The 14,019-nt window shown below is 65.5% G+C and overlaps 1 protein-coding gene across 7 annotated transcripts in view; it reads right to left on the minus strand.

The window, feature by feature from the left end:
- Positions 1-14,019, minus strand: part of SYT7 (synaptotagmin 7) — a 58,071-nt gene that overhangs the window by 3,559 nt on the left and 40,493 nt on the right. For all 7 annotated transcript variants that reach the window (XM_055142955.1, XM_055142950.1, XM_055142954.1 and 4 more), the window contains 5 exons: positions 10,078-10,213; positions 7,334-7,604; positions 3,977-4,146; positions 3,467-3,581; positions 2,347-2,546 (listed from right to left, as the gene is read on the minus strand). In XM_055142955.1, coding sequence (XP_054998930.1) covers positions 2,347-2,546; positions 3,467-3,581; positions 3,977-4,146; positions 7,334-7,604; positions 10,078-10,213 — 892 coding nt within the window. The remainder of the gene's footprint in view (positions 1-2,346; positions 2,547-3,466; positions 3,582-3,976; positions 4,147-7,333; positions 7,605-10,077; positions 10,214-14,019) is intronic.

Genomic DNA, 14,019 nt, shown 5'->3' on the forward strand with positions numbered 1-14,019 from the left:
CACCGGCGGGTGGGGACTGGACAGTTGTCCTGCCCATGCCCCTGAATCCTGCTGCTTTGGGAGCGGAAGCCCCCCCCCCCTGAGGCTGGCGCTTTACTCTCCCCAAAAGACGAGTGACCAGCCAGAGCGATAGCACAGCGGGTAGGCCTTGCATGTGGCCGACCTGGGTTCAGTCCCCGGGATCCCATAGGGTCCCCTGAGCACCGCCAGGAGTAATTCCTGAGTGCATGAACCGGGAGTAACCCCTGAGCATCGCCAGGTGTGACCCAAAAGGCAAAAAATTAATTAATTAATTAATTAATTAATTAAAAGTGCTGGGCTCAGTCTTGCTGTGACTAGCTGAGACCACTGGCCCCCCAGGCCCCGCCAACCATGGCCAAGAGCAGGTCGGACGCGTCCAGGAGCCCTGAGGGACGGCAGAAAGCACCCACTCCCGAGGGCCTCCAGAGAGCCCCACCGCAGGTTCCCCAGTGGGCCCGTGGAGGGGCTGATGAAGGAAGGGGCTCAGCAGATGCGGAGCCGCTGGGTTCCCTGGTGCACCCTGCGGGGCTGGCCAGCTGGGGGCGCCCCCGGGGCTGGCTGTTTCTCTCACCCCCACAGCTGAGCCTTTCCTGCCCGCCTGTCTCGAGGGTGATTTCCGGTCCCCGGGACCCTGGTCTGTGGGTCTCTGGAGCACCCAGGCACGACCTCACTTGCTCCTGGCTGCTACCTGACTCTTCTCTTCACTACTTTGTGTCCAGTGGAATCAGATGCCCCGCCCCTGACTCGCCCTCCTCAGCCCTCCCTGCCCGATGGACATGGGCTCCTTTTCCCTAATAGTGGTGCTATGACACAGTCAAGTGCAAAGGACTGTGCGTGCTTGCTCTCTCCCTCTCCCTCCCTCCTCCCCCTCCCTCCCTCCCTCCCTTCCTCCTCTCTCCCTGTCTCCCTCTCTTCTTCCCCTTCTCTCTCTCTCCCTCTCCCTTTGTTTTTTTTTTTTTCTTTTTGGGTCACACCCAGCGATGCTCAGGGGGTTACTCCTGGCTCTGCACTCAGGAATTACTCCTGGCAGTGCTTGGGGGACCATATGGGATGCCGGGGATCAAACCCGGGTCGGCTGCGTGCAAGACAAACGCCCTACCCGCTGTGCTATCACTCCGGCCCCTCTCCCTCTCCCTTTCTTTCCCCTCACATCTTTTCTCCCTCTCTCTTTCTCTTGTTCCCTCTCTCCCTCTTTCTCTCCCCCCCCTCTCTCCCTCTCTCTCTCTCCCCGCCCCTGCAGCCAGCAGCTCAGGGCTTACTCCTGGCTGCTCAGTGCTCAGGGCTCCCTCCTGGCAGTGCTTGGAGGACCCTATAGAGTGCCGGGGATGAATCTGGGTCGGCCACATGCAAAGCAAAGCAAGTGCCCTACCCACTAGGCCATCTCTCTGGCCCACCAGTGTTCTGGGCCAGCATGACGTGAGCTCGGCTCTGTCACCCCCATTTCAGGAGGAATTGAGGCTCCGGGTGGTTACAGCGGATCCCTGCTGGGGTCCGGACCCTGGGCAGGCTCACCCCTCCCTACCCACGTGCTCAGCCCTGAACCAATGCGGTCAGGGATCTCAAAGGAGAAAAACCGAGCGGGCTTCTGTTGGAGAGCTCAGAGCAGAGCCTGGAGCCTGGGTCGATTCCTGCAGACGAGAGGCCGCTTTCTGGGCGGAGAGCACCCCCACTTTTCCTGGACCGTCCCGCGGCCCGGTGCTGTAGGGGTGCTCCTAGCAGCTCATCCTGCCAGTGGGCGCTCAGAGAGGCGAGTGAGCGGCCTGAGGTCACACAGCAGGAGTGGCCTGAAGTGCAGCCTGAGGTCAGGGGACCCGCAGCTGTACCCCCAGACACCCCCAAAACTTGGCCTCGGCCATGCTCCTTGCCCGAAAGGCCTCTCCTGGGGGTCCGGCCCTCTTTTCTCTCAGCTCCTTCGCTTCTGTGGGGGGCGGGCGGGGGGGAGGGCGGGCCTCACCTGGCAGTGCTCAGGGCTTACTCCTGGCTCTGTGCTCAGGGATCACGCCTGGTGGGGTTCAGGAGATGGACCCGGGGGGGTCAGCTGTGAGCAGGGCCAGCACCTCACCTCCTGTGTACTCTCTGGGCCTCTCCCCGCCCCCGCCCTGCTCTTCCCAGGGCTGGGCCCTGCCCACCGGCCCAGGTGGACTCAGGGAGGCGTTTGTCCACTCTGCCCGCAGCCCCAGAAACAGCAGCTCAGAGAGAGGAGGGCCTGACCGCTCGCTCGCTCTCTTGCCGTCCAGCCCCGCGTCCTGTCCCCGGGGGACCCCCGCTGTTTTTGTTTGTTGCGTCAGGTGGACGGTGTCAGACGCCGGCCCGCCTCCCCCCTACCTTGCCGATGACGTCATTGCGGCTGAGCTTGTCCTTGTCCATGACGGTGATGACGATGGTGGTCTCCCTCAGCTTCTCCGTGGGGATGTCGAAGGCAAAGGACTCGTTGAAGATGGGGTTCAGGTTCCGCTTCATCGTCACCGTCTTCTTCTTCTCCACCCGCTTGTCTTTGTACATGAGCCACACCTTCACGTAGGGGTCTGGGGGCGCAGGGGGAGGGTGAGACGGGGCACAAGGGGAGGGTCAGATCAGATGGGGGTGCAGGGGGAGGGGTCAGATGGGGGAGCAGGGGGAGGGTCAGATGGGGCACAAGGGGAGGGTCAGATCAGATGGGGGTGCAGGGGGAGGGTCAGATGGGGGCGCAGGAGGAGGGTCAGATAGGGGTACAGGGGGAAGGAGACGAGGGCGCAGGGGGAGGGTGAGATGGGGGTGCAGGGGGAGGGTGAGACGGGGCACAAGGGGGTTCAGATCAGATGGAGGTACAGGGGGAGGGTCAGATGGGGGCACAGGAGGAGGGTCAGATAGGGGTGCAGGGGGAGGGTCAGATAAGGGTGCAGGGGGAGGGTCAGATGGGGGCACAGGAGGAGAGTCAGATAGGGGTGCAGGGGGAGGGTCAGATGGGGGTTCAGAGGGAGGGTCAGATAGGGGTACAGGGGGAAGGAGATGTGAGGGCGCAAGGGGAGGGTGAGTGGGGGCATGGGGGGTCAGATGGGGCCTGTCCCTGGCAGAGGGGAGGCTGGGGAGGAGCAGGGCTGGGCGACCTAAGGGGGAAGACTGGAAAGTTCCTTATCCCCTAGGGAACCCCTCCCCGCCCAAGGAGACTTGGAGCCCCCTGAGTGGCAGTGGCAGCTGGAATCCTGCTCCCCACCACAGTGCTCCCCTCTGACCAGCTTTCGGAGTCACCCAAGGGAACTTTCCTTTGGCCACACCCGGCAGCACTCGGGGCTCATTCCTGGCGGGGTGCTGAATGCAGGGTCCTCCCCGCCATCCCACGTCCAGCAGCCCCGAGGGGGTCTCGACCCCAGCCTGCAGCAAGGGTCCCCGAGGGAGGAGGAACGGGGCCGGCGCAGGAGTGGGGGGCTGCCGTGTGGACGCTGCCTGAGCCCGGAGCCAGCCGCACCTGAGGTGCCCCCGATGTCCATGGCTTTGAGGTTCCGGGCCTTGATGATGTTGACGATGATGGAGTTGGCAGAGGGGTTGTAGCAGAGGGACAGGAGCAGCTCCCCGCGGCTCCCCTGCAGGGACAGAGCGGGGCGGGCGTGGGGCACGGAAGGGGGGCTCTGGCCAGCGCTGCCCGCCCCGCCCCGCTTGTCACTGCCCTGTGTCTCCACTCTCTGGCATGTCTGTGGACGCCCTGCCCCGCCCCCTGCCGGGTTTCTTTTTTTTGGGGGGGGCCGCACCGGCGGTGCTCAGAGCTTATTCCTCCTGGCTCTGCACCCAGGGATCCCTCCTGGCGGTGGCTCAGGGGGCCCTACGGGGATCGAAGCCAGGCAAGGGCGCTACCCACTGGACTATCTCTCCGGCCCCCAGGTCTCATCACAGCTCTGCTGAGTGTCGGCAGGGAGCCTTGACCTCAGTGCCCCCGTCCAGTCGCCCCCGCCCCTGCCCTGAGCTCCGGCTGGGGCCTTACACTCCCATCACTGCATGGCTTCAGATCCTTCCAGAAGGTCTGCATCTGGGTCAGGTCCACCTTGTTGAGGGGGATGGACACCTCCCCAATGGGGTCATTGCGGCTGAAGCGGTCGTAGTCCAGGACCTGGAGGTAGAGGATCCTCTGCACCACCTTCTCGTAGGGGAAGCCTGGAGGGAGAGGGAGGGTGAGCAGGGGCTCGAACCCGGGTCAACCAAGAGCAAAGCAAGTGCCCCAACTGCTGAACTCTTTTTCTGGCCGCTGCTATTTCTCGCATCCCCCACCCCCACTGCCTTCTGACCCTCCCGTGGGGAGGAAGCTCGGCCCAGACCTCCTGTACCACCCTCAACTCCCGCAGAGTGCCGGCCTTGCGTCCATTTTACAGATGGGGAGACAGAGGCCGAGAGACAGCAGGACCAGACCCTGCGCTTGGCCACACACCGCTGCTGGCCGTGGAGTCCAGCCTGAGCGGCCACAGCTACAGAGAGCGCATCTGGGAGGCTGAGGCCAGAGGCAGAGGGGAAGGAGGGGACACAGGCCGGGACCCCGTGCACTGGCCCATTTCTCCCTCCTTCCCGACAGACCTCAGCCGGCCCTGTCAGCCGCCTCCTCTGGGCCACTGGCCCCTCTCCCTGGACAGTCCCCAGGCGTCCAGCCCGCAGGGGCGCTCTGCTGTGGCTCGTCCCCCACAGGGCCACCAGCGACCAGGTAGAGACAGAAATCACATCGCCACTGGCGCCCGCTTGTATCTCTTCAGCACTACCTGGCGCACCTGGCATCAGAGTGATGGACACAGCCTCGGTCCGCACCCCCCGCCCCGCTCCAGCTGCCGCTCCGGGATTCCTGGCCCCCCCCCCAGCCTGGGGGCTGTGGTCAAGGCATTGGGCCGGCCTCCCTCCCAGCCTTCTTCACCCGAACCCAGTACCCAGCACCCAGAGGAAATGCCGGAGAAGCAGAGCTCGGCAGAGGGGGCGCGGCAGGGGCTGGGGTGGGGTCCTACAGCCAGCACCATGGTACTCTGGAAGGCTGAGTGGGAGGAGGGGCAGCTTGGGGGCCACGGGGGGGTGGTAGGGGGTGCAAGCAGGCCTGAGGGTGTTGGCCGGGAGGGGGAGGGGGAGAGGATGAAGAAGAATTCTGGGGCTGGAGCGATAGCACAACGGGTAGGGCGTTTGCCTTGCACACAGCAGACCCGGGTTCGATTCCCAGAATCCCATATGGTCCCCGGAGCACTGCCAGGAGTGATTCCCGAGTGCAGAGTAACCCCTGTGCATCGCCAGGTGTGACCCAAAAAGAAAAAAAAAATTCTGGAAGGGCCCTCTGCGGAGACGTGTTCTGCGGCACCACCAGCAGGATGGACACCGGGCTCCCTCCGCACGGCCAGGTGGGCTGCTGCTGAGTGGGCCTCACCTCTGTGTCCTCCATCAGACCAGGGGCTCTGGGCCACTGTGCTACCCAGGGCAGTGCTCACTCTTTGGAAATGCTGGGCAAGTGTTCACGGAAGGGACCCGTGGGTTCGGGCCCTGCCCAGAGTCTTTGTCCCACCAGCTAGGACACCCCCTGTCCCCACAGCCCCGAGCGGAGCCTGCTTCTGGACACGCCAACTGGCCCCACAGACCTGGGGGTGATGACGGCCCAGAAACACACAAGCTCCCCCCGTTTCCTCTCAACCACCTATTCAGTGAAGGGGAACAGAGGGTCCTTTTCCAGAAGGGATGGGCCGGAAGGAGGCCTTGAAATGCAGTCCAGAACCTTCCGGGAGGTTCTGGAAGCCAGGGCAGTGAGAATCATGGGGATTTCTTCTCACTGACTGAAACTGTTCAGACTTCTTTAAGGGGGTCCAGAAACGCAAGTCCCTTGGGGCGGATTCACTTACTGATCATACACACAGACACACACACACACAAACACACAAAGAGACACACACAGACACACAGACATACATACTCACAGACACAGAGACACACAGACACAGACACACACACAGACACAGACACACACACAGACACAGAGACAAACAAATACACACAAACACATACACACAGACACATGCACACACAGAGACAGAGAAATGGATGCACACAGACATACACAGACACACAGCATACACATAGACACACGAAGACACACACACCACACACAAACACAGACACACAGACATATACATAGACACACATACACACTACACACAGACACAGACACACACATAGACATATACATAGACACACAGACACAGACACATGCGTGCATGCATGCACACACACACACACACACACACACACACACACACACACACACACACACCCCCCATCCTTATGACCTTGAATCTTCAGGGGCCAGAGGGAAGACTGACTGTCTGGCTTCTGTGCGTCTTGGATAGTGTGTGTGGGGGCGGGGGAGAGCTGGTCAGAATGGGAACAGGTGGACTGTGCTTAAGAAACCAGCAGAAAGGGTTTTTTCTTGCCTTTTTTTTGTGGGGGGGCACACCCGGTGCTGCTCAGGGCTGACTCCTGGCACTGCGCTCAGGGATCACTCCTGGCAGGGCTCGGGGGACACATGAGGTGCCGGGGGCCAAATCCAGGTGGGCTTGTGCACTGCGCGTGCCCCACCTCTGCACTCCCTCTCTGGCCCCCAGAAAGCTGTTTTTAAAAAATCATTATTATTTATCATTATTATTATTACTATTATTATTAGTTTTGCTTTTTGGGTCACACCCAGCAGTGCACAGGGGTTCCTCCTGGCTCTGCACTCAGGAATCACTCCTGGCGGTGCTGGGGGACCATATGGGATGCTGGGAATCGAACCCGGGTCGGCCGTGTGCAAGGCAAATGCCCTCCCCGCTGTGCTATCGCTCCAGTCCCTATCATTATTGTTTTTGAAATTCGGTTTTTGGGCGCCACAGGGCTTTCCCCTGGCTCTGCACCCGGGATCACTCCTGGCGGGGCTTGGGGGACCCTGGGGGATGGAACTGGGGATGGAACCCAGGTCGGCTGTGCACCAGGCAAACGCCCTCCCCTCCCTGCTGTACTATGGCTCTGGCCCCTGTAAACGCCTCTCAGAGGGCTGGTATGATGTTTCAGCCTCACCGTGGCCACCTGCAGCCCAAGCCCACGGTAACAGAATCCAGAGAGGGTCAGGGACCCGCCGTGGGTCACACAGCCAGGAAGAGGCGCCCTCAGCCAGTCCAGGCGCCTGGCTGTGTGTGTGTGTGGGGGGCCCACCTGTGGGTGCCCCTCTCAGAAGGAGGCCGGTGTCCCCAGGCAGTGGCCCCGCCTGCCTCCTGGCTCTGCGGGGCGCGGGGTGCAGAGGGCCAGGCAGCACCCCCCCTCCCCCGGGGAGGGCGGGGCGCGGCCGCCTCACCTTCAAAGAGGAAGGTCTCGTTCCAGTGGGGGTTCAGGTTCTTCCTCTTCACCTTGGTCTCCAGCTTGTGCTTCTTGTCGGGCAGCAGGTAGATCTTGACGAAGGGGTCGCTGGTGCCGCTGAAGTCCTTGGCCGGCAGCTCCTGGGCCTTCATGATCTTGACAGTGAGCGTGGACTCCTGGAAGTTGTAGCCCACGCTGAACTGGATCCGGCCCAGGTTCTCGCGGCTGCAGGCCTCGTGGGCCTCGTCCTCCTCGGAGCCTGGGGAGAGCTGGGCGGGCAGGGGAGAGGTTGGCGGGCGGGCCCTTCAGTTCCGCGCAGGGAGGGCTGGCCCAGGGTGGGGGGGGTGGAAAGGGGGGGTCAAGGGGAGGTTCCTCCAGCCCTAACCGGTGCACGCACCCCCCTGCCCCCCAATGTTCCCTACACCCCCAGCTCCCTCCTGCCCCCGTCTCTGCACCCCGCAGGCCCACTGTGAAATCCACCGACACAGAAGCCGCCACAAAGGCCAAGAGACCCCCCAGGCGCTTCTCAGGAAGGGGAGTCTCGGGGTGGCAGGCTTGGGGGGGGAGGCGGGGCGGGGAAGCAGACTCCCCTGCCCCCTGCCAACGGAGTGGGGGGCTCCCACCAGCCCCCATGGCCCCCCCCAAACCCTCAGGGAATACAGGAGGCCCCAGTACCAGGGTCTCTAAAAGGCCCCCCCTGCAGGAGCCCGCAGGAGACAGGGATGACGCCCCCACCCACCATGGACCACCTGGGCTCAGACCTGAATGGGATTAACTGCAACAAAGTACAGTGCTGGAGGAAACATCAGCCTGGCGCTGAAGGCTGTGTTCCATCACCCACGCCCCTGCAGGGCCGGCTGAGTCCCCTCTCCGGGTGTGTGCCCCGCCCCGAAGCCCCCATCATCCTTGGGGGGGGGCCCCCAAGAGCCAGATCTCCAGGGCTGCCTGGAGTTTCTGGCCTCCCACAATCCTCTGTGGCCCCGCCCCCCCCCACGGGCCGGGGGGTGGGCTGTGCAGAGCAGGCCTTGCCCACAAAGACCCCCGCCCCAACCCCTTCCTCCAAAGTTGGGGTGCATCCCCCCACTGACCAGAGCCCAGGGGCTCTCAATCCCATTGGAGGGCTTCTTGGGCCCCCGCATGGGGTGGTCTGGGGTGGGCGGCCCTAAGCAGCCAGGACAGCTGGCGCACTGTTTCCACGGTAACCGGGGGGTCTCCGCTGCCCCTTGGCCCTGGGGAGGTGCAGGGTGTGGGGGGGAGCCGGGCCATGCTGGGTGGGGACACAGAGGGGACACTCCCTGAGGTCCTCTCCAAGGCCACTCCTGCCCACCCCGCCCTCCGACCCGCTGTGGCTGGCCTGTCTTCTGACATTCTGGGGCCTGGCAGAGGGGCCAGTGGCCAGTGCTGACCTCGGGCCTGTCTGCTGGAGCGTCTTCAGAGGCTGAGCTGGGAGAGGATGCCAGGCTCAGGGCCTGCATCTTCCTGCCCGTGCCCGAGAGCGGGGGGCCGGCAGCCTGCCCCGCCCCCCATCCCAGGGCCGGCAGCCCACGTCCCGCCCGGCCCTGCTCAGAAGCAGTTCCCAGGAACTGCCCAGTCAGGAGGCTGAGGGCAGGGTGGGCAGGCAGGATGGGTGGTGGCCACATACTAGCTGACCGGAGAGGCTGACCAGGGCCCATCTCCATGGGAGGGTGGGTGGTGGGAGCCCGAGGGAGTCCTGAAGGTGGACAGAGGACAGGGGCTCAAATCTGCATCCCCCAGAAATGCAGGCTCTGGGCCCTAGGTGGTGCTCAGGGCTGACTCCTGGCTCTGTGCTCAGGACTCACTCCCCGTGGGCTCCGGAGACCGTGTGGGATGCCGGGAATCAAACCCAGGCCACTGCTGCTCTGGCCCGGAATCTGAATTTTAAACAGGACCCCAGGCCCTCGTGAGGGGGTGTGTGGTGGTAACCCCCCAAGGGGACGGGCGGGGGGTCCGTGGCAAGGCAGCGGGCAGAGTCCGCCCGGCCCACTGCCCAGGCTCTGGGAGGTTGCGGGGGCAGACAAAAGGGCTGAGGCCGAGGAGGTGACGTGTCGCAGACCGTGTCCATCAGGAGCACAGTGGACGCTGGCTCGCTGCCCGGTCTCTGTCTGACCAAACCTTTCCAGGGTCTGCGGGACTGGGAACTGTCCCAGCCAGGCACAGAAGGGGCAAAGGGCCGTGACTCGCTGCTGCCACCAGGGGGCGCCTCTCCCTGCCCACCCAGCTCCGTGTAGGTGGGAAACGCCCCTGAACCACCGGCCAGGGACGGGAGAGGTGCAGTGGGTGTGGACAAGAGGACCCCAAGGCCCCCGCTGTCCCCTCCTAGGAATCAGGCCCGGGGGCTGTTCCTGCCCCTGCAGGGGCGGGACGGGGGGAGGCCATCACTCCCCTGCCTGTCTTCTGAGCACCCCAAACCCTCTCACATAACAGGTGCCCCCCTTTGCCCAAGGAGGAAGTGCTGGATGGCACGGATCCCGCGCGCCACTCCCCACTGGGAAACTGAGGCACAAGGGAGGGCGTTTGGGTGAAAGAGCTGGAAAACGGGGCCGGAGCGATAGCAGAGCGCGGAAGGTGCGTGCTTCCTTCCTGCCCAGTGGAGTGACCCCGGAGTGCAGAGCCAAAGTTACGGACCCAGCCGCATCCAAATCCCCAAAGTGGCCGGAATGAGACCCCGGGGTGCCCCACCCCCGCGCCCAGAGCCCGGCCCTCCCCGCCCCCCGGCCTTACCATGAGCATCTCGCTGGTGAGGGAGTTGACGAGGTCGGAGACGGAGGAGCGAGGCTCGGTCCTGCGGTCGGACTCATCGTGAGGCGTCTGGCCCGGCACGGGGGCTGTGTTCACCGCCTTCCCTCCTGGGGGCAACCTGGGGGCGGGGGGAGGGGGTGCAGAGGCCAAGTGAGCGGGAGGTCCGGGGTGACGCCACCCGCCCGGCCGGTGGCAGGACCTTCCCTGAGACCCTGAGTGGCCGTCCCCTCCGGGAGCCTGGCGCCCCCCCCCCCCCCCGCCGGTGACGTGCTCCCCTCCCCCACCACGCCCCCACGGCCCGGCAGGGACCGAGCTCCACTGCCTGTGTTCGTCCATGCCACCTCCTGCCCAGAGCACCCCTCCCTGCCTCCAGCCGCCACTTGCTGCTCGCTGGCCTCGAAGCACAGCCGCCTGCCCCCAGCCCCTTCCATCCTGCCTACCCCGCCCCCCGCCCCCTGCCCCCAGCAGAGCAGATGCGTGTCCGGCCACCCCTGGGCGTCCTCGGCCCCTGCAAACTCAGCCGAGGCCCCACCTGTGTGCGCTCAGGGGCCCTCCAGACCCGAGGCTGCCCGGTGGGAGGTCAGGGCCACGGTTCACACGGCTGAGCCCAGGGCCTGGCCTCCTCCAAGGACCGGGCGTCCGGCAGCTATGCTGCCCGGGAGAGGCCACCAAGGGCAGCACCCGAGCGCCGAACCGTTAACGTCCATTTGCGCAAAGCTCCGAGCTCCGAGAAGTGTCTGCGCCCTCTTGCCCCTGGACCCGACCTCTGTCCCACTCACCCAGCCTGGAGGTGGGGGGGGGCGCCGCCAGGAAGCCCCCTTGCAAGCCAGCCCGACTCCACCCGCCTCCTGGGAAGCTGCCCTTTCGGGTCCTGCAAGCTGGTGCAGGGGAGTTGGGGTGTGGGGGAGGGGGTGAACCCCAGCTCCACCCAGAGGGGGGCACGAGGAGCCTGCTGGAGGCCAGGCTGGAGGGGGAGGCAGGCAGCAGGGGTGGGGGCGATCAGGGCCAGCGACATCAGGTCAGCTATGACATCAGGACAGAGACACACGGACGGGCGGCCACCGGCCACAGCGCTCGGGATGGACCCGAAAGGGCGCCCGCGCAGAGCTGACCCCAGCGGGCACGGACGCATGCACGGAAGGTGTGGTGGCACGACCTGGCAGGCAGCAGGGTCACGTGCATGCCCCGGGCGGGAGCAGGGGCCCAGCGAGACGCCACGCCACACCACGCCACACCACGCCACAGACCACGCCCACGGCCCCTGGGTCCCGGGACGAGACGCATTCAGGGGGGCCGGGAAGTGCGAGGGCGGGCAAGGCGGGGCATCCCCACGCACTGAAATGGTCAAAGCGGGCCTGAGCACCCGCCCAGCACCCGGCCTGGCCCGCAGTGCACGCGCACACACACGCACGCACGCACCACACGCACGCGCCACACACGGACACGGGCTCACGCAGACGGGCCCGGGGAGGAAGAGGAGCCTGAAACAGCTGGAGAGGTAAAGTCAGGTTAAAATAGACCGAGCCGCAGGCATGAGAGTCGGACCCCGGGCCCAGCGGGCAGCCGGGCAGCCGGGGGAAAGCTGGTCAGCGGCACTGCAGCCCTCTCGAGGTCCCGGGACAGAGAGATAAGAGAGGCCAGGGGACGGCCGGACGGGCGTGGGGGCCGTCCCTGGCCCGGGGCGGCCCTGTGAGGAGCAGAGGGGACGAAGGAGGGGAGAGAGGCTTTGGCGTTAGTCGGAGGCGAGTGAAGGAGGCGGCGGAGGGGGACGCAGGCGGCCGAGAGGAGGCGAGGGGCACACACGGTGGGGGGGCAGAGGAGGCTTCGGGGGGGCTGGGAGGACAATGTGGGTGGGGCCACAGTGGAAACCATTTGGATCCCGAGGAGCGAATGTGGATGAACGCGAGGTGAGATGGGTGTGTGCAGGCTGCGGGGTGCCAGGCTGAGCCCCGCCCCCCGCCCCGCCCCAGGGCCCGAGCAGCACGCTGACCCTTGGAAGGCCACTCACGCCAGGCGCCGTGGCATTCGGGGCGTCTCGGGAGTGGTGAAGGGCAGTGACCAGCCACCCCCCCCACCCCAGAGCATGGGACTCAGAGTGACCGCCTGTTCTTTGGGGAGCTCTGGGGCCCTACAGCCCCCACCCTGGGGGAGCTGATGTCCACTTCAACACACCTCTGGTCTGGGGGCCCTCTGGTCTTGTCAAGCTGGGGTACAGTGGGGATGGGGGGGACACTAGGACAGAGGGGCAGACCCTGAGGCCAGAGAAGGCCTGAGCTCAGGCCACCGTGGGGGAGGAAGCATCCTAAGGAGCTCAGTGTCCAGCGGTCAGTGTCCAGGGGGGCCTGGAGGGCAGCGGGCCAAGCTGGTGACCCACTGGGAAAAGCTAGTGCCCTTCCTGGGGGTGGAAAGACGAGTCACATGCTGGCCCCTGCCCCCTGAAGTGGTTAGTCGCCCAGGGAACAGCCCAGGGGCCATGGCCGGTCACCCAGGAAACAGCCCAGGGGCCATGGCCGGTCACCCAGGAAACAGCCCAGCGGTCATGAGCTGTGAGTTGGCAGGAGGGTAGGAACGGCGGGTGTCCACTCGGAGAGGCCGGCGGGCCGGGGGCCAGGGCCTCCGGCCTGCCCTGAGCCTTTCCCAGGCAGGCTGGGGCCAGCTGATGTCATGATCAGGAGGGATGGGCATGTTAAAATATGGAGCGAGACCTCGGTGGCAAGGAGGTAAAAATAGGCGAGAGGGTGAGATGGAGCCGGCTCATTAACACATGGGTGATGGGAAATCTCGTTTCAGCCTGCGTCTGCTCCTTCACGCTTCACACCTGCCCTCCCGAGAGCCCCGCCCGCTCTCTCGGGCCTGACCTGCCCGCCCGGTAGCCCGGGGAGCAGGAAGCAGCTTCCGAGGCACCGGGCCACAGGTCAGGTGCTTGGGGGTCACATGCCCTCTGTCATCCTGGGCAGGGAACAGAGCCCGTTTCCGGAAGACCCCCCCCCCCCACCAACACGGCAAACCCACTGCCCGTGATCTCGGCCTCGCCCTCTCTGCCCTGCGCCCCCAGGACGGTCGGCCCCCTCCTGACCCCGAGGTCTGCGCCAGCGCCCGCACAGGGCCGATTCCTGCCAGGGGAATATGTGGGGGCTGGAAGGGCCACTGGCGGGCGCGGCCAGCAGACCCTGCACGGAGTGTCCTGGCCTCGGAGCCCTCCTGGAGCCTGCTCCCCCCCTCCCACGACCCCCACCCTGCCACAGGCCACCCCTGGCCAGCGAGAGGAGGCAGCAGTCTAAAGCCCACAGACCCCCGTCTCAGGCCTGGGCACTGCCCGCCCGTTTGTTCCCTTCCAGCCGGGCCCCCCACCCACTCCTGGGGAGACGGCTAAGCCCACGGGCGTCTCATGACCGTTCTCTGCAGGGCCGCGCGGGCCTCGCACGGGTGAAGCCCCGGGTTCTGTGGGCATCACTGAACAGTGCTGCGGCTAAACAGCAACCCGGCCCGAGGGGCTGGACGGCCCCGGTTCAGACCCCCCTCCCCGCGCTGCGAGCGGTCACCAGGGGTCACTCCTGAGCGCCGCCAGGCCTGGCCTGGTCTCCCAGCTCCAAAAGCCTGACCTGACCCCTGACCGGTCCCCTCCTCCTGGGGCCTCCCCAGTCCCACATCCCCTAACCCCCGCCCTCCCCCCCCCCCCGCCCCATCCCGCCCCCTCACCCCGGGACCTCCAGGCGGGCGGGAGGTTGCGGTGGCAGGGATGAGGGAGAGCGGGGCTGGCGCCCCCTTCCCTGACATCCCCCCCGCCCACCAACCCCCCAGAGAAACGGGGATTTCGGGGGGCCGAGATGGAAGATGAGGGTAGCGGGGGCGGGGAGCCAAGCGGGAGATGCGGGCAGAGGCGGGCTTGCTCCGGGCGGGGAGCAGGCGTGATCCACAATGGTC

This window comes from Sorex araneus, chromosome 6 (genome assembly GCF_027595985.1).
Source record: "Sorex araneus isolate mSorAra2 chromosome 6, mSorAra2.pri, whole genome shotgun sequence".
Lineage (NCBI taxonomy): Eukaryota > Metazoa > Chordata > Mammalia > Eulipotyphla > Soricidae > Sorex > Sorex araneus.